Here is a 27,053-nt window from a genome sequence, read left to right as displayed (position 1 = left end):
TCAGCAGGCTGTTGAACGTGTGGGTACCCCTCTCACTGCAAGTGTCTGTGCCCACCAGCGCGTCCCTGCCCTTCTCTGGCCATTGGTGACGGTGCCCGGAGACCAGTCAGAATCTTGGTCCCCAGTTCCCATCGGGGTTCCTCTCCCACTGCCTGCTCACCCTGAGGACTCATCCTGCCCTGGGTGCGGCAGGTACCCACTGAGCTCTGCCGTGGGGGACCCGGAGTGCCTGGGACTTCTCCGGGCACGGAATGGCCGGCAGCCCGCGTGCGCGCCTGTGTGGGAGCTAATCCCGGCAACATCTGCCAGACTGTTTGCGATCCCGGGAGTTTCCGGCTGCGGGGAGGGGACGGCGGGGTGCGCGGGGGACACGTGCGTGTGGGGCGGCTGGCGTGTGCCGGGGCTCCCTGCGCAAGGCAGCGCCTGTGCAAGGAGGCTTCTGCGGCGGGTATGTGCCCGCACACGCGTGTCCTCCATGGCCAGCAAGGCCCCAGGAGGGGATAAGTGGCATTGGGGACCCCAGCAAGCCCCTCGGCTTTGGGATCTGGGGACCCAGCAGGTGGAAGTGGGGGTTTTGGCTGGGGTTTACCAGTCCTGGTGTGGCCATGTTCAGGGCAGCCCCGAAGGGGAGCCGCTTGGGAGGGAAGGGGGGGGGGTTGCATACTTGCCGAGGAGGGTCATTTCCCAGGGAAATGAGGCTGGGGGAGAAAGGGGAGAAAAAAGGAGCGGTGGAGCTGGGTGAGGGGGAAGGCTCACTGCCCCCCACCTAATCAGCCAGACCCTGCAAATAAAAGCCACCTGTTTTGGCCCTGGCAGCAGGAAGCCATCCCCAGAACAAACAGAGCACCAGGCAACTGGGAGAAAGACAAACAGGGGCTGGCACCAGCTCCATCTGCTCCTGCTCGGCCCAGCCCCCGGGACCTCCAGCCCCTTGGGGTGACGCTGCAGCCCCCAGCAGGGTTGAGGGCAAGGAGAGAGGGGCTAGTGGGGCTCAGAGGGGTGGCCAGGGCTCAGCCCATGGCGTCAGCCAGATGCAGGACAGCACAACAGCTGTGCTGGATACTTAGCAGTGGGAAAGACAGCATGCTGCCATAAGCCCCAGAGGTGGCATCAGGATGCCCGGGCAGCAACTGCCTCACCTCCCTGGGGGCTACCTTTCAGCCTGTCCCGCTCCCCAAACCGTGCCCCGTGCCGGGACCAGCACCTGCACAAGGCACGGGGTATTATCCCATGGCCGGGGACCATGGATGGCATGGACTGGGCTTAGCATGAAGCCCTGGGGCGACCGCGTCCTTCCACCATGCTGGGGCCCACTGGCCGCCCGCGCTGTGCCCGGTGGCACGGAGAAACCCGATCTGTTTTGCTAGCGCAGGGAACAGCCTGAGCCAGGAGCGACGTGGGGCCCTTATTAAATTAGCCTATGCAGGAGGCCCTGAGCGAGCACTAACCAGCTCCCAGGCCCTACGTGAGCAGCTGCCCTTGAGCAGAGTGGCTGCCTGCCCCCGCACCAGCCTCCCCCTGCTCGTGTCCCCGGCCGTGTCCCCAGGTGTGGCTGGGGGCTGGCAGGTGGCACGGCCACAGTGGCTGGTGGCAGGGACTGCCCGAAGGCACTGGGAGATGCCCAGGGGAGGCCAGGCTGCCTCAGCATCCTGGGGTGCAGTGGGGAAGGGCCCTCAGCATGGCCCCTCGTGGGTGACCCCCCTGATCCACTGTCCCCGGACACAGCTGTGGCTCCCATGTGGCTGTCCCAAATGTGCCGAGTGGGGGGTGAGGCGCATCCCAGAGTGTGGGACACGCTGAGAAGTGAGGAAGGGGCACAGCCTTGCATCTGGGGGGGGTTCTCCCCTGCACCCCCCGCTAATGTTTTTATCCAAAGGGTTGTGTGGGGGTGACTCAGCTGCCCTTCATGGCACAACACCAGTGCCCATAGATCCTGTAGCACACTACGCGGTGCCCTACACACCCTATACACACACCCATAACAGCACACAGCATCCCACATATACTGTGGAGCCCCACGCCCCGGTGGTTCATAATGCAACCCACAGTTCCCTGCACCCCATAACCCCAGACTGCCCTCTCACCCCCATAGCACCCCAAACTAACCAGTGCCCCATGCCTCTGCTCACACAGCCCAGGCGAGGGGCAGCAGTGGCATGGGGGGGACCCTGCAGTGCACTGGCTCTGTGTCTTGCCCCACCTTCACCAAGGTGTTGGCTTCTCTAAGGGCTGCCCCAACCTCTCCCTCAGCACCTTGAGGGATGTCCCCAGGCCACCAGGCTGCATCCCAGGGGTCTGCTTACTCCCATGCATCCCCTTCGCTCCCCGGGGAGCAGCCCCATCCTTCCCTCCATCCTCTGCTCCCCCAGGCAGCCCCCAGGGGGTCTCCCCCGCCCCTGCTGCGAGCACCCAGGGCGTGGCAAGCTGAGGGTCGCCTGCCCAGCCCCTGTCCCCGGCCAAGGGCCACCAGCGTCCCTTTGCTGGAGCGAGCCCCAACCGCTGCCAGGCTGCTCCCTCTGCCGGGACCTGCACGCATCGGCGCAGCCCCGCACCGAGCCGCAGAGCGCGGAGGGAAACGCGGCCCGGGGCGGGGGGACACGAAGAGGACCCACGAGTCCTACCGCCAGCCTGTCCCTGCTGTCACCCCTTAGTCCCCAATCCTTGCTGAGAACGGGGCAGAGACGCCAGGCGTCCTAACACCACCCCCAGCTGCCCACGCTGCACCCTCCATTAATGGTACTGCTGGACTCTCTTGGGGTGCTGACCCTGTGCTCAGGACCACCAGGAGGGCTGGGTTTTTCCTGGGAAGGTTTGGGGTGGTCTGGGCCAGCCCTTGCCCAGAGGCTGGCATGGTTCCTGCCCAGCTGAAGGTGGTGAGTGCCCGGCCTCACTGCCGACTACGCGGGGATGCTGCCAAGAGACCCGTGATTTCACGGCTCAGCAAGGCACTCTTCTTCCTTCCCAGCCTGTGCTGGCCTTATCCAGACCAGGTCCTGGTAGGAGGCACTGGGGATGCCTGCATGGCACGGCGCAGTCCCAGGCAGGGCTGGTCCTGCTGTCCAGGTGGAGGACGCAGCTCTGCCCCACAGCTGGTCCCCTCCCGCTATGCACGGTGTCCCCTGTCTGGGCGGGGGGTGTGCGGGGAGCACAGGGAGCCCTTGGCCAGGCCCGGGGACATGCCCAGGGCATTGCAAGCAATGAGCACATAGCTGGCGTCCATCAGTGCCCAGTCCGGAGCCAACACAGGAACCTCTGCAGGGTGTTGCACATCCCCCAGGACACGGACGGACCAAGCTCTGGCTGCGTCAACACCTTCTCCACCCCTCTCACTCGCCTCAACCTTCCCCCACCCCACACGGAGCCCTGCCCGGGCAGACTGAGTCCCTGCCCTGCCCTGCAGCTCGGGATATGCAAGGCAGAGCCTGGCCGGAGGAGGGACCCGCGGAAGCAGAGCCCCGGGCAGAGGGGCCGATGCAGCCCCAGGCGAGCCCCGCGTCCCAGTGCGAGGACAGCAGAGCCCCTCAGCTCCCAGCTGGCAAATCCCCATTTCACCCTGGCACCTCCTTCCCACCAGCCTCAACCCTGGCAAAGGCTGCGGGTGCCCTGGGAAAGGCTGGTTCCCTAATCCCCGCGCCAAGCGGGGACATTGTCCGGGGGCAGAAAGGAAAGCGGCGCGTCAGGCCCTTTGCCCATTGTGCCCTGAGCCCCTGCGCAAACACAGCCCAGCACTTTCATTGTCAGTCCCGCGGGGCGCGGGGGGGCCGCTCTCGCCACACTGCCTAACTGGAATGGACAGCCGGAGTCTGGGGTGGGTGCTCACCCCGTCGTCCCCCCCATCCCCTGCCTGCTGACACAGCGCCCTGCCCGCCTGCACCATCGGCACTTCGGCGCCTGCCTATAAAGGGCGAGGGGAAAAGCCGGCGCTGGCACCGCCACCTTCGCCTCTGTGCCCTGCCGACCAAGTAAGTACCAGGCTGTGAGCCTCCAAGCCCCCCCACTGCACAGGCGCTGCCACGCTCCCTTCGCCCCCCCCACACCAAGCCCCCCCACCCAACGCACACTCTGGGGAAGGGCAAGCCGCGGGGTGCTGCGTGGCACAGCGGGGGTACCCTGTGTGGGCAGGAGGGATGCTGGCACCCATCTTTGCAAGAGTCGGGCTGCTCTGCCCCAGGGCTGCACCCCGCACCTGTGTCTGAGTCGGGGTCACTGCCACCCCCCTGCACCGGGTACAGTGCCACCGCACCCGGCCGACCCCGGGAGTCATCGCAGGGAGCTCAGGAGCAGAGAAAATGAGGCAGCCCCGGGTACTTGACATGGAGAGATGGGGCTTCGCAGGTGCCCCGTGCAACTTGGGGGTCACCAGGCAGAGATCCTCCAGCACCAAGGGAAGGGGAATGGGAAGCATCCCCCGTGCCAGCCTGGGAGGGTGAGGGGCTGGTGGCACGGAATGTGTGAGAGCAGTACCAGGAGCACCCCAGGCTTGGTGGCGGGCAGCGGGGTGGCTGGGGTCTGATGGTGGGCACCTGCTCGGGGTGATGCGTGGGGCTCTGCCAGCAGCCGAGCGACCCGCATGACCAGCAGCGAAGCCATGGACACCCTGGGGCAGTACAAGATCACGGTGTGGGAGGAGGAGAGCTTCCAGGGCAAGCGCTGCGAGTTCCTCATGGAGTGCCCCAGCATCATGGAGCGTGGCTTCCGCAAGATCCGCTCCATCAAGGTGGAGTCTGGCCCGTAAGTGCCCCGCCAGCCCTGCGGCCCCTTGGCACACCCCGCTCCGGCAAACCCGCTGCCCCCAGGGGACTGTCAGGAGCTGCCGGGGAACCAGGACACCTGGGTCCTTCTTCAGCTCTGACACAGACTCTTCATGCAACCTCCCTCCCCGTGCTCCTTGCATGGTTCCTCAGTTTCCCCACCTGCAAAGCAGGGAGACCCTGCCAAGCTGAGGTGCGGGTCGGAGGCAATGGTGTGACCCTGGGGAGAGGGGTCCAGCTCTCAAAAGGGTCATTTGCTGCTAGTGAAGACCCCGACCTCTGTGACAGATCCACACCCTGTCAGGACGTCTCTGTCCCCTGTGCGGGAGGGAGAAGGTGGCCCTGGGCTGAGGCTGGGGGCTGCTCTGTGCATCCCTGAGGGCTTTCCTCCTCTCCCGTCCAGCTGGGTGGGCTTCGAGTACCCTGAGTACCAGGGGCAGCAGTTTATCCTGGAGAAGGGTGACTATCCCCGGTGGGAGGCCTGGAGCGGGAACAGCGGCTACCGGACCGAGCACCTCCTCTCCTTCCGGCCCGTCAAGTGCGCGGTAAGTTACGGGGACCATTGCGGTGCGCTCGGGGCAAGCAGAGCATTCCCCCGGCAGTGTGGAGGGAGATGAGGGACAGACAGGAGGACAGGTTACGTGGGACATGGGATGGAGGGGTGAGGCACACACAGAGTTGCCATGGAGTGGAGGGGTGGCTGCACCCACTGTCTCCCGCCTCCCTGCAAGGATCCTGGGATGCTCTTTAGGGCTAAAATTTAGCCTGAAACACCATCCCAGCTCCTTCTGCTTTGTGCATTGAGAGCCCCCCCCGCCCCAAGGCTGGGGTTCCCCAGGCCTTGTCCCCTCGCCGCGGGTGCCTGGGGATGGGGTGAGCAGAAAGGAGCCAGCAGGACTGCAGGGATGCTTGGGGTGCGGGGTCTGTCCCCCTCCCGCCTGGGGTACCCGAGCCGTGCCCAGGCAGATGCAGCCTCTATCGCTCCATCTGCAGAGACACTGGTGCTCGCAATAGCGGCACGTCTGCGCCTCCGAGCGGGGGGACCCCCCCCCAACTTTTAATAATCACCAGGCAGATATGCTTGGGCTTTAATAAAGGGGATGCGATAAGATCACTCCTTACTGGCAGGACTGCTCCTCCTGCAGATAGATGCTGTGGGGGCTGGGCACGGGGGGGGGGACAGTGCCGCCTCGCTCAGTGTCCCAGCCATTAACCCCTCGGTGCCCAGCATCTACAGAGCCAGGGGGACCGCTCTGGGCAGCCTGTCTTGCCCTGCAACCTTCCTTCAGCCTCAGGGAGCGTGAGGATGCTGAGGGCAGGAGCCCGTGTGGGCGCGGAGGATGTGGCCATTGTCACCCTCACTGCCAGCTGTGTGTTGGGACCACAGGGACATGAGAGCAGCATCCTCTGGGCAGCCCTGGGGTGTCCTGCTGAGGGGGTGCCAGGCTGAAGGACATCCCGATGCACCAAAGCTGGGCATGGTCCCAGGCCTCCCACAGTGCCTTGGTGCACCTCCCCCTAATGCCACATCCCCATCCCTGCGCAAACCACCCCATCCCCCCTGACCCCCAGCTGTCTCCCTCCACAGAACCACAACGACAGCAAAGTCATCCTCTACGAGGCGGAGAACTTCCAGGGGCACAAGTTTGAGCTGAGTGATGACTACCCCTCGCTGCAGGCCATGGGCTGGGGCAACAAGGAGGTGGCATCCATCAAAGTGAACGCTGGAGCGTGAGTCCTGCCGGCGGGGAGCGGGGCAGTGGGGCCGGGATCAGGGGTGGGGTGCGGCAAGCACCTCCCTCCTGCACAGCCTCCGGGTGGGGAAGGGGGACAGCAAAAAGGAGAGGTGCATGCCTGCTCCCCTTCCCTTGAAAATCCAAGCTGTGGGGTGTTTTCTCTCCCTTCCCTCCCAGGGCAAGCAAAGGAATGGGATGGGATGGGATGGGATGGGATGGGATGGGATGGGATGGGATGGGATGGGATGGGATGGGATGGGATGGGATGGGATGGGAGGAGGGACTTTGGCCAGGGGCTCTGAGCCGGGCATCTGCCTGCAGCTGGGTGGCATACCAGTACCCAGGATACAGGGGCTACCAGTACGTGCTGGAGCGGGACAGACAGAACGGCGAGTTCAAGAAGTACAACGAATACAGCAGCCAGGCCCACACCAACCAGATCCAATCCATCCGCCGTGTCCAGCACTGAGCAGGGGCAGGGCCGTACGCCCCGCAGCCTCCGGGCTGCTGTGCAATAGACCTCTATCCGGTAGCAAATAAAGGCATTTGTCAAAAAAAGAGTGCTCCTGTCTCTGCTCTGCTCCTCGGGGGGCTGCCAGGCCCAGGGGACTCCTGTGGGGTGGGGGGCAGCATCCCTGCCCCAGCCCTGCTTCCCCCAGCTCTCAGCAGCTGGAAGGGGTTTCCTCTTCCCCAGGTGGTTTTGGACCCATGGCCACCTCCGCCCTGGGCTGAGCTCTCTGCACTCCACCTCTGGTCCTTGCACAGCGAGTAGAAGGGGTGCGGAACGGTTCCCACCCCCGTGGTGCTCTGGCTGGGGAAATGGGAACTTTCTGGGAACTTACTGGGCACTTACTGGCCTTACTGGGCAAAGAAGGGGCTGGAGCTAGGAGGGGGCATCCAGGGGGGGTGTTTCCTGCCTCCTCCTTCCAGGCTTGGTGCCAGGGAAGGTGATTGCTATAAAGCCTGTGAACATGGGGTCCCCTCTCTCTGCACCCTGATTTGGGAGAGAGAGGGGGATCCCTGCCCACTGTGGGCCTGGGGAGGAGGAGGAGCATTGGGGTCATCTCGGGGGGGCCGGGCTGTGAATGGGATGGCCACAGTTGGGGCGGGGTTGGGGGCATCCGCTTATAGAGGGGGCTTACAGCGGTTGTGGGGGGTGTGGGGGACAGGGGCAGGTGGTCCTTGAGGCAGTGTCTCACAGCTGGCAGGGGGCTCAGCTCCCAGCACCCTTAGGATCCCGGTCCCCCCCACCCCCAGCCTGGCCACGCCAGCACATCCGTGCCAGGATCCGGCTTCGGCTCCAGCGGGGCACACTGGGAGCCCCACCCAGCCTCCTCCTCCTCCTCCAGCACCCTTTCCCAGCCTCCTCCTCCTCTTCCATCCTGCTCTGGCACCCCGAGCCCTCCTGGGGCACAGGCCCCCAGTCCTGAGGTGCTCCCCACGCCCAGGGCATCCCCTCTAAAGCCACAGGATGGTGGAAGAGTGCCGGGGGCTTGGACGCCTGGGTCCCCCTGCTACAAGCACACCTGGCCTTGGGGCTGTGGGTGCCCCAGGAGGGTGCTGGGAGACCAGGAAGGACTGGGCTGGGGGTTGGTGTGCCCAGAGACCCCAGCCCTGGAGCGTGTGTGAGCGTGTGCATGTGTGTGAGTGTGCGCACCGCACGCACGAGCGTGCACACCAGCGTGCCCATGCGTGCCCTGCACGTCCCCTCTCCCCTTGCACCCCAACCCGTGCCATGAAAAAGCCCCGGCACCTCATGCATCCCCATCCCGCAGGGTGTCCTTGCTGTGGGGTGCCCCCCAGCCCTCCCCTGTCCCCTCCGTGTGCCCGCTGGCCCCACCCCGCCACGGCCCCACGGCAGCCAGCCTCTCCCCCTGCACAAACACATTCCTGCACACCCGGCCAGGCTGCAGCCAGCCCAAGGCCACGTCAGCTCGGCTCTGCTCCACACCGCCGGCGCACAGGTGAAGTTGTCCCGGGCACCTGCGCGTAGGGCTGCGACGCGGGTGGGGTGGGGGTCACGGCAAAGTGTGGGGTCCTTATTGCTCCATCCTGGGCTGGGGGAAGAGCGCTGGGCTGGGGGGCAAACTGCGGGCGTGCAGCCAGAGGGACCTGCTGCTGCTGCCAGCTGGGCGCTCCACGTGTCCGAGCTCCGTCCTCTGGAGCCCCACAGACCTGAACCCTCATCTCCCAGATCCCCCACGGACCCCAAGCCCCATCCCCTGGCTCCCCCATGGATCTGGGCCCCTGTTCCTTGTATTCCTTCTGTACCCTGTCCTCCCACAGCCTGTGGGTCTGCTCCAGCTTCCCCATGAACCTGGGGTCACATCGCTCAGGTCCCCAAAGCTCCACACGGGCACTGGGCTCCTCAGCTCCGGGGTCCCCACACTCCCTGCCCCTCTGCACCCCTCAACACCCAGGTCAGCCAAAGGCCTCGGTCCCCTCACACCCCACTGTAAGCCCCCCACCCACTGGCTTTCCCAGGGACTCAGGAGTCCCCATCCCGCAGTGCCCTCTGAAGCCCCCCATCTCCAGCTCCCACAGCCCTAATCCTGATCCCAAACTGCTCCCCCGACTCCGGGCTGATGGCGGTGTCCCTCAGCGCAGACCCCCCCCTCCATGCCCTCTGCCATGCAGGTCTGCTGCAGGAGGATCCTGGTCACCGGGGCTGCCGGCGGGGAGAGGGCCTTGGTGGGTCTAGCCCGCTCCCCACCTCACCCCGCTGTCTCCGGGGCTTGTTTTCCGTTGCCTGCGGTTTGTTCCAGTCACTCAGGCAGCGAAAGCAAGTCTGGGAGGCTGCGGAGCCGCTGCTGGGAGAGCTGCATGATGGGCGGTGGGGCTCGGGGGACTGGGGAGGAGAGGGATGGGGGGAGCAGCCAGGGCTGTTGGGCTGCATGGAGATGGGACACCCCGTGAGGGGGTTCAGGGGAGCTCAGGGGACAAGCTGGGGGAAGAGAAACTTTTTTAAGGGCTGTTACATCCAAACAGGATTGGTGGGGAAGTGGTGAGTACCGTGGGCTCTGCTCATGTCTCCTCCCACCAGCATCTGCTCTCTGTCTCTGATGGAGGTGGGCAGCAGGAGTGGAGGACTCGGAGCCTGGCTCAGCATCCATGAGACCCCATTTCCTAAGCCCTTTGGACACCCCTACTCAGGAGGAGCCACCAGCCCCATTGGGCTGTGGTGCCCTGAGGCACCCCAGCTGAGCACTGCAGCTTCTTTTTATGCAGGGCACATTTTGGCTGCAGTATAATATCGATGAGTCTGGCATGACCATACCCTGGTTTCCATCAGATTCATGTCTCGTGATGACCACTTTCAAGAAATTCAGCTATGTCCGGTGTGAGTGCTCATCCTTTTACTAGACATCAATGAAATGCCGCAGGAGAGGTCATGGGCTGACATGCGCCTTGGCTGTACGGTGTTGGATTCGTGGAGCAGAACTGGTGCCCGCTGCTGGCACGCTGCCTGGCTGCCTCAAGCTGTGGGTGCTGGTGGAGGGTCCGCCAGCACACTGCAGCTGCATGGAGCAGCTGAAGCCATGAGTGATGAGGAAAAACTTGGACAGATTTGTCTTTTGGGAGCCAAGATCACCCCAGATCCTTTCCCAGTTACAAGTTTCTCCCCTAATAGCCCTCCTATCTTCACAACACCCAGGGCTGCCCAGGACAAGCTGATGGAGATGGGTCCATGCAGGTTTGGGTGGGTGTTGGGGGGTCACCCACCTTCTATAGGTCCTAATAAAGATGGGCAAGAGATCAGGAGAGGGCTGGGAACTCCAGGATGGTCACAGGCTTAACCGTCCACAAAACAGGGACTGTCCAGAAGGGAACAGAGAAGCCAGGGATGTGGCAGAGCTGTGGTACATCCTGGTGCCACCGACTGCTGGAGATGCACTTACCCACCCCAGAGCTCTGGGCATGGTAAAGGGACCTCAGCATCAGGGTCCCGGAGCTGGTGGGGACACAGCTGAGCTACCCCAGGGCTCTGGGAGCTGCAAGGGGACCCCAGGACTCTGCTGAGGACCCTGGAGCTGGGGAAGGGGCCGGCAGGGAGCCCCACAGCCAGCAGCATGGGTGGCTCGGCGGGACAGGCAGGCGGGACGATGCCACGTGGCGAGGTGCAGAGGGATCAGGCGATGTCGGCAGCGTGAGGACCACCATGCCCGCTGGCCGGCTGTGCGGGTCGGGGAGCGGGATGCTGGTGGCGGTGGTGGGAGGCCGAGCCCGGGAGGTCTCCAGGCAGCATCCGAGCCCCGCTCCCAGCTGGGATGTGTTTGCGAAGAGTTAAGGAGGCGGAAGAGGCAGGAAGCGGCCCGAGCCGCTCTCCATAGAAACCCGCGGCCGTGATTAAAGTCTGATGCGGGCTCGATAGTGGGGGGGGGCAGCGCCCGCTTTAATTACAGTGGAGGAAATTGCTGGAGCCGGGGCCCCGAGCCCCTGCGAGTTGCCTGGAAACTCCCCCCTCCCCCGCCTCCCCCGGCCCCTGCCCGTCCCCTGCCCATCCCGCTGCCATTTATTCGCCATCAGCTGCTCCCTGATAAAGTGGAATAATAATAATAATAATAGGGGCAGGAATATTAAAACATGCAGCCCGCGGGCCACCCCCACAGCTGCCATGAGACACGGCGCCGGAGCAGTGCCACTGCTGCTCAACATGTACCTGCCAGGTACGGGCGGACCCCCGTGCACAGCACAGCACCCCGGCCCCCGGCCACCCTGCCCTGCCGCTGCCCCGGGGCCCTTCTCTGCCCCGTCTCCCCCCAGCGCCCACCCTGCCTTCCCCTCTCCCTCTGTCCATCCCCCCTTCCTGCCTTCCAGACCCAAACCATCCCTTCCTCCTTCCTTCCAGCTGCCCTTGCAGCCTTCCATGCCTGCACACTATCCCCCCTTCCATCCTTCACCCATCCACTGTCCCCCTGTCCTTCCATCCCTCCATCCATCTTTCTGTCCTTCCAACGCAGCCTTCCACCCACCCATCCTTCCTCTGTGCTTCCATCCATCCTTCCACCCCACCCACTTGTCCCTCCATCCTTCTTTCTGCCCCTGCTAGTGGCCATCTCCTCCATCTATCCTCCGTCCCTTCCACCAGCCCGTTCTTCCACCATCTTACCCATTACCTGCCCTTTCTTCCATCCTTCCACCTCTCGCCCTTCCTTCTCCCCTTCTTCTTATCCTTCTCTCCATCTACCCACCCATCCTCCCTTTTGTCCTTCCATCCACCCACCCATCTCTCCTTCTTTCCTTCCATCCATCTCTCGATCTAATTCTCCTTTCCCCAGCTGTCCGCTCCCCAAACACCGACACTCATCCTTCCCTTCCATCCGCCGCTCCTGCCACCCATCCTTCCACCCCACCCGCCTCCTCTCCCCCTGTCCCGCAGCTCTCTTCCTCTCTCCATCCCTCCTCCCTACCCCAGCCTGTGAGATTTTCTATTCCTATTTAAAAGCTTCCCCGGCTCGGTCGGAAATCGGATTTCCTTTTTCCTGGACGCGTTTCCTGGCTTCGCCGCGGCGGCGGGGCAGGCGAGGGGGAGCGGCCCGGGGGCTGCGGGCAGGCTGCTCCGCGGGTGGGCGCCGGGGGGTCGCGGTCCCGCCTGGCCCCGGCCCCCACCCCTCCACATCCACCCCCACCCGCGCCCCCTTTTTTGCCCCCCAGATCCAGTTGGGGAAACTTTGTTCAAAGACGGGAAGAGCCAGGCGTGGGGGTCCCTCAGCCCGGGCGTGCAGAAAGGTAAGCGCCCCGCTGCCCCTTCCCGGGACCGGCCCCGCTCCCCCCGGCCCGCCCGGAGCGGGCACCCCCGGGGCACAGGCATCCCACCCCGCCCCGCAGCCATCGGGGAACCTTTCCCGTCCGTGTGCGGGGCACTGCCCACGCGCAATACGGCCACCACGGAGCGCTACTCCCCGCTGCTGCGGGCGGCTCGGGCTGGGAGCATCCCGCCGCCGGAACCCACCGGGAGAGCGGCCGAGCCCCGACGGCCGGGAGCCGCCGTCCCGTTGCAGAAGAAGGAAGCGGGGTGCCCAGCGCCTCCGGGCCCCCCGAAACCCTACGGGGAGCAGGGGGGTCTGCCAGCCAGCCCAGGAACTGCGGGAGCTAATCCGGGCTTGGGGAACCTGTCCCTGGGAGCAGGAACGTGAAGTGAGAGCCCACCGGGAGCGAGGCTGCCGGCGCAGGGCTGGGGCTCGGGCAGGGCACGGCTCGGCTGGGGGGTGATGGATCCCCGAGAGCCGGGGCCATCCGTCCCGGTAAAGCCGCCCAGGGGTCTCGGGGACCGGCCAAGGGCTGGCCAGGGAGCAGCCTGCTGGGCAACGCAGCAGGGGCGGTCATCGGGCAGCCACGGGGCCAGCACTGTGGCGTTTGGGCTATGTAGCTTGCTTGCCTGGCAAGGAGATGGGTCAGGGGGTGCTCTGAGCAGGATAAGGGGAGCCCTGGGTTAGGGATGGGAGGGGGTGCAAAGCTGCGGTTGGGAGGCGGGTGCTCTTTTGCCTCTGTGCTGCGGACTCTGCCCTAGCCATCCTCTGTGTGCTGCGCTGTGTTGAGAAGGACCGTTTTGGATTCCTGGAGGTTTCCTCAGGGAGCTGCTGGGCGCCGCAGCATAGCACCCTGAGGCAGGCAGGATTGAACCTCGCCCCTCCACCCAGCCGCACCCCCAATACCTCCCTGCCCTCCTTGCATGGGGTGCAGAACCCCATGGGTGGGGGGTAGCAGGAGTGCGGGGTGGGAGCTGCAGGGATCGACAAGAGGCGAGGGGTGCAGATGTACCCTAGAGAGGAGAGACCCCCCACCTCTGTCCCAGGATGGGGGATTTGGAAGTGCAATACCTTGGAAAGACCTGGGCTCGTCTGCCTGGATCGGGATGTCTGAGCGAGGTTTGGTGGGATGGGGATGAATGGGGAACGGCTGTTTTTTGTTTCTTCCAGAGCAAGAACTGGGGGGCACCAGATAAAATAGGTGGGTGCGAAGCAAGCAGGACACGATGGCTCTTTGTGGGAAAGGCAGCTGAGCTGCGGGACTGCCTGCTGCAGGGGTCGTGGGTGCTAAACCTCGCCATGGGATCCACGTGCCTTTAGACAAAATAGTGGCAGAAAAGCGCAGGGAGGGTGGAATGCAAAGACATTTTCTGCTGTGGGAAGAGCCTGTGCTGCAGGGGTCAGGAGCAGCGATGTGCAAGGGGTGCTGGTTGGGAGGGAGTGGGGGGGTTGGGGGGGTCTAGCTAAGTGCAGGGCTGCTCTGCAGGGCGGCCGGGTCCCAGAGGTGGGACTGCTCGTCACCCTAATGTCCAGGGACCCTCTTCTCTCGTGCCGTCTGGCCAGACTCAGCGGATCCTGTCCTTGAGCCCCACCATGGGCATGTCCAGGTGTGCCAGGCTCCTGTGTGTGCAGAGCCCGGCACATGGGCATCTCGGGCACCCACCAAGGGTGCTCCTCAGTGCAAGCTGCAGGTGTAGTGGCCATGGCTCTGAGAGGACAGTTTTCTTCTGGAAATAGGAACAGTGGTGCCTGATTCAAAGCCACAGCAGGTCCTGCCCTGTCCTGATCTCTCCTTCCCCTACACCTGCCTGTGCCTGCCAGGGGTGCAGGTCAGAGCAGTGTTGCACCCCAACTTCAGCCTGCCATGGAGACATCCCTGCCAGGCACAGTGCCCCCAGAGCTGGGCAGGGGCTGTGCTGTGACACCAGCCCGGTTTCAAGCAGAGGTGGCAGTGCGGAATATTGGTGCTGGGATAGATCTGGGTACTGCCAAGTTACCTCCTGCTTGGGGCTGCAGATGAAAGAACCAGGCCAGATACTCACACAAATGAGCAGGTATTCGACTTCAGTGGGGTGCGAATGAGGGTGGGAGGGATGTGGAGACCCTGGGTCCAGACCCATTGCAGCCTGTGTTGACCTCTGAGCACTCCTACCGTGTCCTGAGGTGCAGAGGCACTCTCTCCTCCTCTTGCTTGGAGGCCAGGGTGGGGTAGGGATGCTGCAAAGGAGACACAACCTCCTTACCATCTTCTGTGCCTCTAGAGCAGGGAAGGTGCAATGAGGTGCATCTGAAACCTGGGTCAGGGAGGGGGGCAACACAGCAGGGGGTCAAGGAGACTGGGGCATATCCTGCCCCTCTCCTCATGCCCTGAGAGGGAGATTTAACCTCTCTGGGGCCCGGCCTTGCAGGCAGCGGGCAGATCCAGCTGTGGCAGTTCCTGCTGGAGCTGCTCTCGGACCGAGCCAACCTGAACTGCATCGCCTGGGAAGGCACAAACGGGGAGTTCAAGCTGATCGACCCCGACGAGGTGGCGCGGCGCTGGGGCGAGCGGAAGAGCAAACCCAACATGAATTACGACAAGCTGAGCCGGGCGCTGCGCTACTACTACGACAAGAACATCATGACCAAGGTCCACGGCAAGCGCTACGCCTACAAGTTCGACTTCCACGGGCTGGCGCAGGTGTGCCAGCCGGCTGCCCCCGATCACACCCTCTACAAATTTCAGGGCAACCTGGCCCCGCTGCCCTTCTCGGGCATCTCCAAACTCAACCTCATGACCTCGGGGGTGACGCCAGCTGGCTTCTCCTACTGGCCTGGCTCCAGCCCGTCCCTCTACCCTGGGCACGGTCTCCAGCCCTCTGCCCCGTTCAGCGCCATGGCAGCCTCCCACCTCAACAACATGAACAACCATTACCATTAGAGGCTCGGCCATGCCAGGCGGACCTCCCCATCCCTGGCAGCATGGGGCTGTGGAGCTGGGGAGCTCGGCAGGGAGGGATGGGGGGGTGGGATCGTGCCCTGCTCTCAGTTGCCCCCTTTTAGATTTGGAGAGTGGTGTGGGGGGCGAGGGGTGCTTGCAGGGTAGCTGGGTTGGTTCCCTGATGTGGGTGGCTGGAGGAGAGAAGCCGTCTAAATTTAGAGTGAGGAGGGATCCATGATCCTGGGAACTGACGTGGATACCTAAAGCAGGGTGTGAATGGAAGGAAAAACCATGGGCTCTCTCTCCTCCTGGCAGGGACCATGCCCTCCCTTTCCTTTGCAACATGCCATCCACCCCATGAAAATCCCTAGCTCTGCCCTCAGCCTGTGCCTGCCCTCCCCTCTCCCTGCAGAGAGGAGTCAGGAGCTGGGGTCCCAGGGCAGCTGTGTCCATGGGTGAGGGTCCCACTGGGCAGGGACAGGGAAAGGGGACCCTCCTTGCCACTGCTTGGTGCCCCACTTTTGTCTCCAAAGCCTTCCTTTCCTCCATCCCTCCTACAACTCCTGCTGATGGTGGCTTCCTCCAGACCACAGGAGAAGCCTTGGTCTGGAAAGCAGACGCCCTTCATGGGTTAACTCCTGCCCAGGTCAGGGTTCTGGGGTTGGAGGTGCCAGGGGCAGTTGTGGGGGGCACTGCCAGACCCCAGAAGCAGCAGAGCCTGTCCCCTGCAACTCTGCCCTCTCCCCAGTGCCCGAGGACCACGCCACAGAGCGGGACAGTCCCCGACACCCTGCACATGAGCCCATGTCCTGCCGGCCACTTCCAAGTCTAACGCTCCAGTTTTACTGTGGCCTTAGCCACTCACAGGCAGGGCTTGGTGGGACACCCTCCATGGGTGAGCACATCCCCAGGGACAAGGCTGGGTGGGAGGCGGAGCAGGTAAAGGGATGACAGCAGGGCTGTGAGCCCCAAGAACTGAGGGGCAGCCCTGGGTCCCCACCAGGTCCAAGGAAGTGTCCCCATCCTCCGGAGCAGGACTTTGGCCCAGTGGATGCAGAAGAGCCGGGCGTGCTGGGCTCTGCGCTGGCAGGGGGGAGGGATTGGTCTTCAATAAAAGAGAGGTGCTGTGACCTGTGTCCTCTCGTGTCTGCCAGGGGCTGGCGAGAGGGGAAACCACCCAGCAAATCCCCTGCCATCCGAGCCAGAGCACCTGCAGGGTTGGGGTGGGAGGATGCGGCCACCCTGCTGCATCACCTTTTCTCCAGGCATCACCTCCAGCTCTTACAGCCCCCAAGAGGCAGAGCAGAGCTGGAAACCTCTGGGCTTCTTGAGATACCCCTCCAGGGAAGCCACATACCTTATTCCCAGGCTGGCAAGGGGATGTGGCAGCTGAAGGTAAAGAGAAGATGCAGTTGGCCTGGCGGGACACCTGCCACCCTGCCATCATCCAGGGGAATTTGGGATGCCAGGAGCCAGATATCTCGTGACCTGTAGAGCCATGTGCAGCCAGCACGGGGCAATGCACTGGGCCCAGCATGGCCTGATCCTGCAGTGGGTGTCCCTGCTGGGCTGTGCTGTGCCAGGAGCGGGGAGGTCCCGAGCTGTGGGGACAGGCTCACGTGTGACATTGATGCAAGGGTGAGCCGAGAAGCACTCCTTGCCTGGCTTCAGGAATACGCCCACGGATCCACTGGTGCCCGTGGTGGCTGGTGTGGGGTCAGGGGCTGCCCTCTGCCTGCCCCCCCATTTGAGGCTGTGCTCCCCATCCCACCACCATCAGAGGTCCAGGGTGCCAGGGCTGGGTGCCAGGTTTACGGCAGGGATCAGACTGGATGTGTAGGAGGGTGCTGTGCAATCACCCAGACCACGGAGGGCATGGTCACCCCCAGCTCCTCCTCCTGTGCCCCCAAGATCAGAGCAGCCCCTAGATCTGGGGGCTCCATGCTGCCCCCTCTGCATCACCCCAGGGTCTGGTCGCTTTCATAGCCTTGGTGGCATCTGCTCGGATGTGCCCTGACTGCTCTAATCAGCTTAAGAGAGGGGGATCTGATGTCAGTGTCTCCTCTGGGGAGGGGAGGGCTCCGGCTGTGGGGGCGGGGGGCTGATACTGCCAGCAGGGAGCCCACATATGGGAAAGAAGCTGCAGGGACTGGGGGGGACCTCCCCTCCAGTGTCTCTGAGCCGGTCCCCAAGAACATCAGGAGGTGAAGTCGCGGGGAAAGGACTAGTTACTTCCATGCAACCAGCACTTGGGCTGGAGACATCCCCCTCCCCAGCTTGGCTTTGCAAGGGCAAAAGGGCAGGGGGGTGGTGCTGGCCATAGTGGGCTCCCTCAGAGCCGGGGCAGGGGGTTGTGCCCCCGCTGGGGGAGTCTGCTTTGGGCTTAGGTAACTGCGTGACGCAGGGCAGGACACATGGATTAAGGGATGTGGTCACTAGTAGCTCCCCCCCTCTGCTCCTGTCCCTCCTCTCCCTCTGCCAGTGCCTGCACCAGGAAAGCCCAGGTGAGCCCGGATCCCTTCTCGTTCCCAGCCCTGCAGTCCGGGTTCTTGCTGGATCAGAGGCCAGGCATGCTGGGGAAAGGGGGAGCTACCTTTTTGGGAGAGGGAGGACCACCGCACACCCTCAATGCAACAGGCTGCAGCTGAGGGCTTGCTTCGCTCTGCTCTGAGCTCACCTGGCATGGTCCCCTTGCTCTGTCCCCAGAGTGCCACCCCAAAAGCCAGGAATCAGCCCTGCACTCCCCAGGGATGGCAGCCAGGAGGGAAGCTGGGGGAGACCCATGCAGGACTCCACCAGTGATGCTCTCACCTGCCTGAGGATGCAGCCAGTGTCACCATGGCAACTTGGGATGCTCCCATCCCCAGGCCCCACTGGGAGCAAGCCCCCCCCCCCCCCGCGAGGTTCTCTTTACCGGAGCGGGGCACAGAGCTTCACCTCCCACCCAACCCAGCCTCCCCCTCCCCAGAGCCCCGAATGACCCAGCCCGCCAGCAGCGCCGCTTTCCTCAGTCACCGAAACCGCTGGCTCGGAGCAGACTGCAGCAAAATCCTGCCAATGGGCGAGCGGGGCCGAGCCCGGCACGGCTCCCGGCAGAGCATCGTCCCCCAACCGGGGGTGCCCAGCCCGGGGGGCTGATGGGGGAGCACTGTCCCTGGCAGTGGGGTGCACCAGCTGGGTGGGCAGCCTGTCCTCGGTGACTGGCAACAGGGCACGTGGGCCCGGTGCACCCGTGGGTTCCAGACCTACCTGTGGGGAGTCCTTGGGTGCTCTGTCCAGGGTGAGATGGGGAAACATGGTCCCAAAGGACCTCAGCCTGTGCTGGGAAAAGCAAGGGAGCAGAACACGTGGCCTGGCAGTTTCTTCGGCTGCCTTGTGATTAAAGGCAGAAGGTTTATTCCTACTTAAAAAAAAACCAAAACAGTATCTTTGTCTCTGGCTTTGCTTAGCCAGCAAGAGGGCAGGACTGAGCCCTGCCCTGGCCTCAGCCTCTTGCCAGGATGGTGGGGAGACCCCTCCAACTCCCCCAAAGCCTCCCAGCCCCACAGTAAGAGATCAGAAGGGGGAAGGAGTATCCCCTCTTTTCTTTCAGCAGAGCCACGTCGCCGCTTGCTTCATTTCTCATGCTGGCAAGATCCTTCGCAGCACAGCCAGTTCACATCTGTCTGGGGGGCCACGGGCTGCCTCCCTGCCCACCCCTGCTCTCCCTCCAGCTCTCCCAATTCCCACCTATGTCCTCCTCCCCGCATCCCCGCTGCGCTGGCTCCTGGCTCGGCCCCCCACCCCCAAGCTGCTGACTCACACCCTCTCTCCAGACGTTCCCTTGGCCTGGCTCCCTGCAAAGCGCTTCGTGACTTAGTGTGGCTCCGCCGGAGCCCGCAGGTGCAGGCAGTCAGGCTCCAAAACCCCTCATGAAGCCCCTCCAAGGAACCAGCTGTGATGCTTCCAAAAGACGCTGCTTTCTCCCTTGCCAGCGTCCTCGGGGCTGGGGCCGTACCGCCACCACAAACCCCTCCTGGCCTGGACTTCTCTTCCCCCACGTCCTGGGTGCACTCAGGGGGGACCTTCGTGCACTTTTGTTTTTTTTCCCTGCCTGCTGCCCTCCCCAGACACAGGGATGCTCTGGATGGAGCCCCAAACCTTGCCCCTGCCGCTGCCTGCTCTCTGGTGCTCAGGCGAGGGGAGACAGTGTCCTGGTGCTGCTCCTGCCCAACTGTACGCTGAGACCTTGGGCCAGACTCTGCTGAGAGCAGGGGCTGGGCGGCGGGGAGGGCTGGATTAATGCGCTAATGCCAGATTACGCTCTAATGCAGGACTTCTGATGAGGGAGCAGCACCCGGTCCAGCCCGGGGGACACTCACTCCCTGGGGCAGGCACCCCACAACTGCCCCAGGCCACAGTTTGGTGCTGCCTGGCCATCCCCCAAGCAACTCGGTCCTCAGGGGTGACACAGGACCGTGAGACAGGCAGGGGACACAACACAGGGTAACCTCCATGCTCAGCTCTGTGGGCTGGAGGTAATGCCCCAGCCTAGGCAGCCCTAGCCCTGTGCTCTGCCAGGCTGCATGGCAGAAGGATTAACCATCACAGCAGGGCTCCGAGGCACCTGGTTCCCCTTCTCCACCTGCCCCAGCTTCTCGGTGCAGAGCTGTCCCCAGTCTGTGTTCCTCAGTCCCACACCCACCAGCCAGGCCATGCCACAGGCCATGTTTTGGCTACAGTAAGGACCAAAGTGCCTGCTGTCCCATCTCCCTCAGTCTCATGCCTGCCACCGGCTACCCTGGGCACAGGCAGGGCTCAAAGCCTCTTGCAGGTTCCCACCCCAGCCTGGATGCATCCCCCATCGACTGAGACCATGTGGCAGCTGTCTTGCCCCTCCCTGGGTACAAATATTTCATCAGTCAATTTAGTCTAGGACACCTCATACTCTCTCTACCATTTGCTGCCATCTCCCTGGCTCACTTTGTCCATGTATTCCTCCCTAGACATCCCACCAGCAGCTGTGACCAAAATGCCATGGGGCAGGAAGGGGACCAGAAACCTGCAACCACAAGTCATCCCCAATTCAGCAGAGCAGCAACAGCGCAAAGCTGCGATGGAGCCAGTGTCCAAGTAGCTCCCACAGAGGCAGAAAAGAGACCTCCCACTTCCATCTGCCTTGAGGAACATGTTATCCATCCTCAGAAGAGCTTGCACAGAAAGCTGGGCTGAGGCAGGTCCTTCACCAGCCACGTGGGCACCGGGTCTGCATCATCCGGAGCAGTTTCCTCCCCACAGAGCAGCTCCGAGTCACTCTGGGAGATGCTGCCAACTCTTAATAGCAAGAGCACTGCTTCCCCACTGTTTGTCCGGCAGGAGGAGGCACAGCTTGCCAGGCTGGCAGCTCCTTTACGCTCCAGTGCCATGGCCAGCGCATCCCGTGCATGGAGTTTGCTCTGCAGACACAGCAGCAGGGCAAGGAGAGTCCCACAGAGCTTTTGCTCTACAAGCTCTGGGCAGAGCCCCCTCCCCGCCTTTCACAGGTGACTATGCATCCTGGGGACCCGCTGCCACCCAGGGTGCCTCCAGCAGCCCCATGCACCCATGGGGAGCAAGAGAAGGGTGCTGTTGCCTGAGAAGAGACCTCCCTGGGGCAGGAGGGGCTGAACCCACCACAAGTTGCACCGTGCAGCTTGTGGCCACCTGCCCTGCTGCACATGGGGTGGAGCAGATGGGGCATCCATTGTGAGGCACGGAGAGGAGATGTGCTGCTGCTGGTGGCGTTTCAAACCAGGACATGGCTGCCAAGGCCCTGTGGTGGTGGATCCCTGACTTGGCGCTGCTGCTCTACCGCTGAGTCCCAAACCTGATGTGAATCCCCATCCCTGCAAGCCCAGACACTGCTGGGCCCTGCGGCTGGCAGTGAGGAGGTCTTCCCAGCCCCTCCTGAGAGGGTCTCAGCCCCTCACTGCTCCTCGGGGAGCACCGGGTGGCTGCAGGAATCATGAGTTTGGGGACAAGATCTATCCATCTCCCTACTGCTGCCCCACAGTTGGCTCCTGAGCCCAGGCTTCCCTGGCAGGTTAAAGCACGCAGCTTTTGAGAGGGAAAATGCCAAGCTCCCAAGTCTGTCTGAGGATTCCCACCCCCAGCTTGTGTCCCCCCCAAACCTCCCTTTTGCCTTGGGGAGAGCAAGAGGCTCCCAGGCAAGGAAAGGCTAGTGTTCCCCCTGCCCCGCTCTCCTCCACAGCAGCTTTACAAGGGCCTCTGGGGGAGGAAAAACCAGACATCTCGCCCCTCAGTGAAGCTCTAGCTGAGCCAACGGTGCATATTTAAATGCATGGGAGCATCTAAGCTCATCTCTCATTCCTTGACATTTCCAGAGACTCCAGGCTGTCTTCAATTACCAGTCTGCAATTAGCTCTTCCTAAATCCCCCAATGAGGCCTAGCACTCTTAATCAATGAAACACAAGGGAGGAGGGGAAGGACATGGCCTGGCTGCAGCTGGAAGCATTTTAAAAGGCTGGGGCTGGAGGCTGGAAGGACCCTGAGAGTGTCTCCAAGGGGATCTGCAGGGTGGGAAACCTCCACCAGTGCTGGCAGGTTGTTCAGCTCTGGAGATGAGCCTCTGTAAAAACCCCATGGCTGGGGTAGGGGGGATCACTGGACAAACACCCCCAGCTCAGGATGGAAACAGCCAGCACCTACAGCTTGGGTGTTACCCTGCGATGCTGCAGACCCTTCCTGCTGGATTGTGGCATGCTGCTTCATCTACCCCTGCCTCAGTTTCCCTCTCTGCCAAACACTGATAGGGCTCCCCCAGCTTCCCTATAGGACCTCTAAGGGTCCAGTTCCACCTCAGTTTAAGCCAGAGTAAGTCAGGGCTGCTACCTTCCCCAGCACAAGACGTGGATATGGCCAAATTTGGGGTGGGTCATGAGTATGTTTTGGCCCAGTCAGCTCACCATAAGGTCACACAAATGTCAGTCTAAAGGCAGGGACAAGAGCACCCATTAGGCACGGGGAGGAGGGGAGCAGCACAGGTCTGGGTGGGTTTACGCAGCCACAGAAAAGCCTTGCACAGCACCCTGCCAGGTCAGCCCCTGTCACAGGGACATCTGTGCTGTCTTCCTGGCAGCACAGCTTTGCCTGAATGAGCCAGATTGGGTCTAATTAGCAGCTCTGCTGATGCACACAAAGGTAGAGAGAATCCAGCTTACCCTCCATGACCTGCAGAGCCAGCACAGCTCTTCCTAGCTGAGGGGAGCCCAAGCGCCTGGCTCAGGGGGGCTGGGGAGCACTGGATGCAGATCCCAACAGGAGGGCGTGTGCTGGGGATCCTGCTAAAGAAGCCCCAGCAAATTCAGTAGCCTGAAGCATAGCAACCAGCTATGAGAAAGGCAAAGCCTTCCCCTTCACCCCACTCCCTGGGGTTCTGTGGAAGAACAGGGCTGGTAACCAGGCTAGCAACGCAGCCCCCACAGCCTGCTGCTGCTGCTGCTGGGGAAGGCAGCCTGGCCCTGCAGAGCAGAGATGGGGGTGGGGGGGGGTGGTAGCTTTAGGGGATGGGGGGAAAGGAGGTGATCTGGGCTGTGGGATCCTAGTTAAATTTAGTGCGGCAAACAGGCATCAGACATTTCCATCGGGAATGGAGGAGGCCAGGAAAGCTCACAGGGAGCCAAGGAGCACTCGGGTGGACCAGGACTGGCCTTGGGCACAACAAATAGCGTGTGAGATTCTGATCCCCAATTCACACTGGGGAGTAAAACCCCCTCTGAGAACCATCCCCCCAATCCCTCTTGGGAAGGAGAGGGGGCACGACTGGGGAGCTTGGGGTGCCCCCCCCGTCCCCCTTGCACCCCACAGCCCAGCAAGTCCAGGGAGCCACCACCAGGCCCATCCAGGCCACCTCTTTATTCTCCAGTGAAGCAAAGCAAGAGGAGAGGGACCCCCACCCCCACAGCAGGCCCCCTCCCCCCGGGCTCCCTAGGCCTCCTCTGGCACAGACCCCTTTCCTTGCAGCACGCCAAGGGGGGAGGATGGGGGTGCTCACCCCATCGGCACCCAGTTTTGGGGGGCACACTGGGAAGGGGGGAGGGGTTACCCCAGCGGCTCGAACAAAGGGGCAATCGGGCTGCTCCCGCAGGGCGAGGGGCAGCGACGCCCATGCCCCGGGGGATGGGGGGCCGTGACCCCACGCGGGGCGGGGAGAAGCAGCGCCCACGACACGAAAGCCCGCGGCCTCCTCGGCCCTGCCCGCCCCCCCGTCTTTGTCTGCTCCGCCGCGGCGGCTCCAGCACCAGGGACAGCTCCGCGGGCCCGCTCCGCCCGCCGGCACCCTCCGCCCGGGGCCCCGCGGCACCCGGGAGATCCCCGGTACCCCCCGGTACTCCCCAGCTCCGGTTCCCCCCCCCTTTTTTTTTTTCTAGAGAAAACGCATCCAGGAGCCTCCACTCCTCGGCAGCTTCCCCCTCTCCCCACCGCGCAGGCGGGAGGGACACCACCCACCACCACTCCCCGGTCTTCGCCCGTCCCGGTGTGCCGGAGCGCAGCCCCCAGCTGGGGTCGGTAGCGGGGGCAGCGGCCGGATCCGGAGCGAGGAGGGTCCAGGCAGCGTCTCCGTGGGGCTGACGGCCGGGGAGGGGGGAAGGCGAGGAAGATGCGGGGGGGGGGGGGGAGAATCCGGCAGTCCTTCGCGTCCCCCGCCCCTCGGTGCGCGGCCCCTTCCGCCCCCGGCGCCGGGGGCCCGGTACCTCCCTAACGGTCCAGGCTGATCGTCCAGTGCTTGGACCCGTCTCCGCCCTCGCCTTCGCTCTTGAGGTCCTGGAAGAGTTGCGTGAAGTAGTGCGGGTCCGCGTTGATTCGCAGCATCTTGGCGCTGAGGCGCTGGATGATGCCCAGGCAGCGCTCCCAGAAGCGCCCCTTGTCGCCCTCCACCAGGAAGGGCTTGAGCGGGTAGGAGATCTCGTTGCCCATGTAGGAGTAGGCCAGATAGAGGCAGGTGAGGAAGGCGGCCTGCAGCTCGGCCTGGCTCCCGATGTCTTCGCCCCTCAGTGCTTCCCGGCACAGCAGGTAGACGAACACCAGGTTGGCCGGGGTGATGAAGCCCTGGTCCTGCCAGCCCTGCAGCAGCAGCGAGCGGTCCACGCTGCGGAACCAGGAGATGAGCTCGCCGGGGCTCAGCTCCTTCAGCCGGTAGCAGCGGCGGCACACGAAGTCCCCCAAGCAGCGCAGCAGCTCCCCGGTGGACGCCTGCACTACCACGCGGCGTGGGGAGCCCGGGGCGCGGCTGCCGGCCGCCGGCGGCGGCGGCTTGCCCCCGCCGGAGCCCGGGTGCAGCTCCTGCGGCGCCGAGGGCACAGTGGGCACCGGCACGGCCAGCGGGCCCTGCTTGGCGCTGTCGGCCGGCCCCACCACCGACTTGCGCAAGTTCTCGCGGTTGCGTTGCACCACCAGCGGGTCGGGCTGGCCCGGGCCCCCCCCCGGGGCCCCTCCGCCGGGCTTCGGCGTCACCTTCTTGGTGCTCTTCTTCTTTTTGGCCGAGGCGGCCACCAGCCGCTTCCAGGTGAGCGCCGAGATGAGCACGCTGGGCCGCTTCAGCCGGCTCTCGCCCTTGCCCGGCACCCTTCCCGGCGCCTTGTCGGCCAGCAGCCCCCCGCCGCCGCCGCCGCCCTTGCCCGAGGAGGCGGCGGGGGAGAGGGAGAGCACCGTGCCCATGCTAACGCCGAGCGGGACGGGCGTGCAGGGGCCGGGGCGCCGGCACCGCCCATAGGAGGCCGGGGGCTGCGGGGGAGGCGGCCCGCACCGGGGCCGCGGTGCCCGAAGATGCTCCGCCGCGCCCGCTCTGGGCTCCGCGCCCGCCGCTGCAGCCAGCCGCGGCCCCGCCGCTCCCCGCCTCCCCGCCGCCAGCCAATCGCCGCCGCACGGGCCCCCGGTGCGGCCCGCCCCTTCGCCGGTGGGCGGCGGGGGGAGGGCAAGCCCGGCGCGGCGAGATTCTGCCGGGCGGCCGCCGCCCCGGCGTGACCTTCACCGATGGGGCGGCTCTCCCGGTGCCGCTGTCCCAGCTCGTCGGCGGCAGGGACGTGGGGAGGCGGCGGAGCCCCGCGGGCGGGGAGGCCCACAGAGGATGTGGGGCACAGGAAGGGTCTGGGGGGTTCTTTTGAACTTGGCCACTCTCACCTGTGTCCTGCTCTGTATTCTTACCTATAAAGTGAGGGAGAGCAGCAGAGCAGCAGAGCCCCCCCCCCCCCCAAACGGTGCTAGGGGAGACATAGTGGGGAAGAAGAGCTTGGGAAAAGCCAGAGCGGAGGATGAGGAGGGGTGAAGGTCAAGAAGACTGTAAGCGTGTGCTGGGGGGCAACTGGAGAAGGCTTGAGGCTGGGGGAAGGTTGGCTGTGACTCCACAGTCACCATGCAGGGCCTAAGCTTGGTGGGAGAGCCCCAGCTCTCCTGAGAACCAGCCACACCCTGGGTACGGGTCTGTAGGGAGTCAGGGGGCACCCAGCCTGGGGGGAGCCCCCCCCAGCAGCTGCTGTGCAAGTGTGGGGTCCCCCACCCACCTTGCCTCTTCCCACGCAGCCCTGGAGGCGATATTTAGCACCACGCTGACGGTCACCAGCATCGCGTCAAAGTCAGGGACCTTGGAGAAAGGGGAAGGGGCCTCCTCCAGGTCCTCAAGGCAAGACCAGTGAGCCCTCCTGCCCAGGGCTCCCAGAGCCCTCAGGGGAGGAGGGAGGAGATGCTGCACGTCAGCATCATTGCAAAACACTATGCCATAAACCAGCCATGTGCACATAGGCTGCTTCTCCCTCTCCAGATCCGAGCACATCATGGATGAAACCTGCACCCTCTGCTTGCTGCCTCCCTGCTCCTTGCAGGAAGATCCCCCTTGTATTTCTCACGAGCTGGAGGATGGATACTGCAGCTCTGATTGCTGCGGCAGGTGCCAGGCATCCATTAGGAAAAAAGCGACCCAATTGCCGGGACTGCTCCTGCATGTAAAGCACTGGGGGAGGCAGCTGGGAAAGGTTTCAGGGAGAATGTCTCGATGATGCATTTTGATACAGCATTTTATGTGTGAAATGAACACGTCAGTGCCAGGATGTAGCTACTGCTGGATGGATCCGGGCTAACAGACAGTAATGAATTATCAACCAGGAGGAGCTAAGCCAGCCCCCCCGCCCCGCGCTGCTGATGATGCTGGAGGTGTTTGCAATGAAAGCGCAGGCTCAGAGACGGGTTTCAGACTTCCAGACGGGCCTCTGGATGCCTGGGGCTGATGTGCCACATCTGGGGACAAGGAAGAGGCTGTGCACCCTGTGCCATGGCAGGGAAGAGGCGCAAAGCCCCATTCCCACGTATCCTGTGCTGTGGCCAGCCACGTCCTGCTGTTTCCTTGCAGGAGGCCACAGTGGGATCTGCAGAGAACACACACATATGCACACAGACTCACAGACACAGAGGTTTGCTTTGGGAGTAGACAGAATCAAAAGTGGATCTGGGCCAGCATCACTTACCCAAGGCCAGCTTAGGCTGAGCTGAAGTAACCAGGAAGCTTTGGTAAAAGGGTACAAATAGAGAGGAAGAAAATCAGGACAAGGTTCCTGATGAAGATTAAGTCAGCACCTTTAGATACACAGAGCTGGCTTCAACCTAGCCGAGAAGATGGAGGAGCCCTAGGGAGAGGATGGGAAGGAGCTTGTGATCTTTGGTCTCTGTGTTTTTGAGAATGGACTGATTTTCTGGTGTGCAAACACAGTCTCATCAGAAACCCACAGCTGAATTTTGCAGGTGATGAAGCAGGCACCTTCCTGCATACTGCTTGCTCCTGCTGGTGTAAAATTGCTCTCAGATTGCTTCATCTGAAACACATGAAGCCACCCCCTCCCTATGTGAGCTCTCCCAAATTGGCTTCCC

At 63.5% G+C, this 27,053-nt stretch overlaps 3 protein-coding genes across 3 annotated transcripts; 2 read left to right on the top strand and 1 right to left on the bottom strand.

Moving 5' to 3' along the window:
- Positions 1-4,570: 4,570 nt before the first annotated feature.
- CRYBA2 (crystallin beta A2) lies at positions 4,571-6,956 on the top strand (the record flags this gene model as incomplete). Its single annotated transcript, XM_082001770.1, has 4 exons — positions 4,571-4,731; positions 5,155-5,296; positions 6,340-6,482; positions 6,809-6,956. 4 exons carry the CDS (start codon positions 4,571-4,573, stop codon positions 6,954-6,956), a joined length of 594 nt encoding a protein of 197 aa, XP_081857896.1.
- Positions 6,957-11,102: 4,146 nt separating this feature from the next.
- FEV (FEV transcription factor, ETS family member) lies at positions 11,103-15,157 on the top strand (the record flags this gene model as incomplete). The annotated part of the gene is made up of 3 exons (XM_082001507.1): positions 11,103-11,154; positions 12,143-12,217; positions 14,646-15,157. The coding sequence occupies 3 exons, from the start codon at positions 11,103-11,105 to the stop codon at positions 15,155-15,157; spliced, it is 639 nt and encodes a 212-aa protein (XP_081857633.1).
- A 7,938-nt stretch (positions 15,158-23,095) lies between these two features.
- Positions 23,096-24,854, bottom strand: CDK5R2 (cyclin dependent kinase 5 regulatory subunit 2; the record flags this gene model as incomplete). Its single annotated transcript, XM_082001838.1, has 1 exon — positions 23,096-24,854. The coding sequence occupies one exon, from the start codon at positions 24,852-24,854 to the stop codon at positions 23,895-23,897; it is 960 nt and encodes a 319-aa protein (XP_081857964.1). The 3' UTR covers positions 23,096-23,894.
- Positions 24,855-27,053: the final 2,199 nt, after the last annotated feature.

This window comes from Phaethon aethereus (assembly GCF_964289735.1).
Source record: "Phaethon aethereus genome assembly, chromosome: 6".
Taxonomy (NCBI): domain Eukaryota; kingdom Metazoa; phylum Chordata; class Aves; order Phaethontiformes; family Phaethontidae; genus Phaethon; species Phaethon aethereus.
Note: the sequence above shows the minus strand (reverse complement) of the source record. Positions and strands in the feature narration are given on the sequence as shown.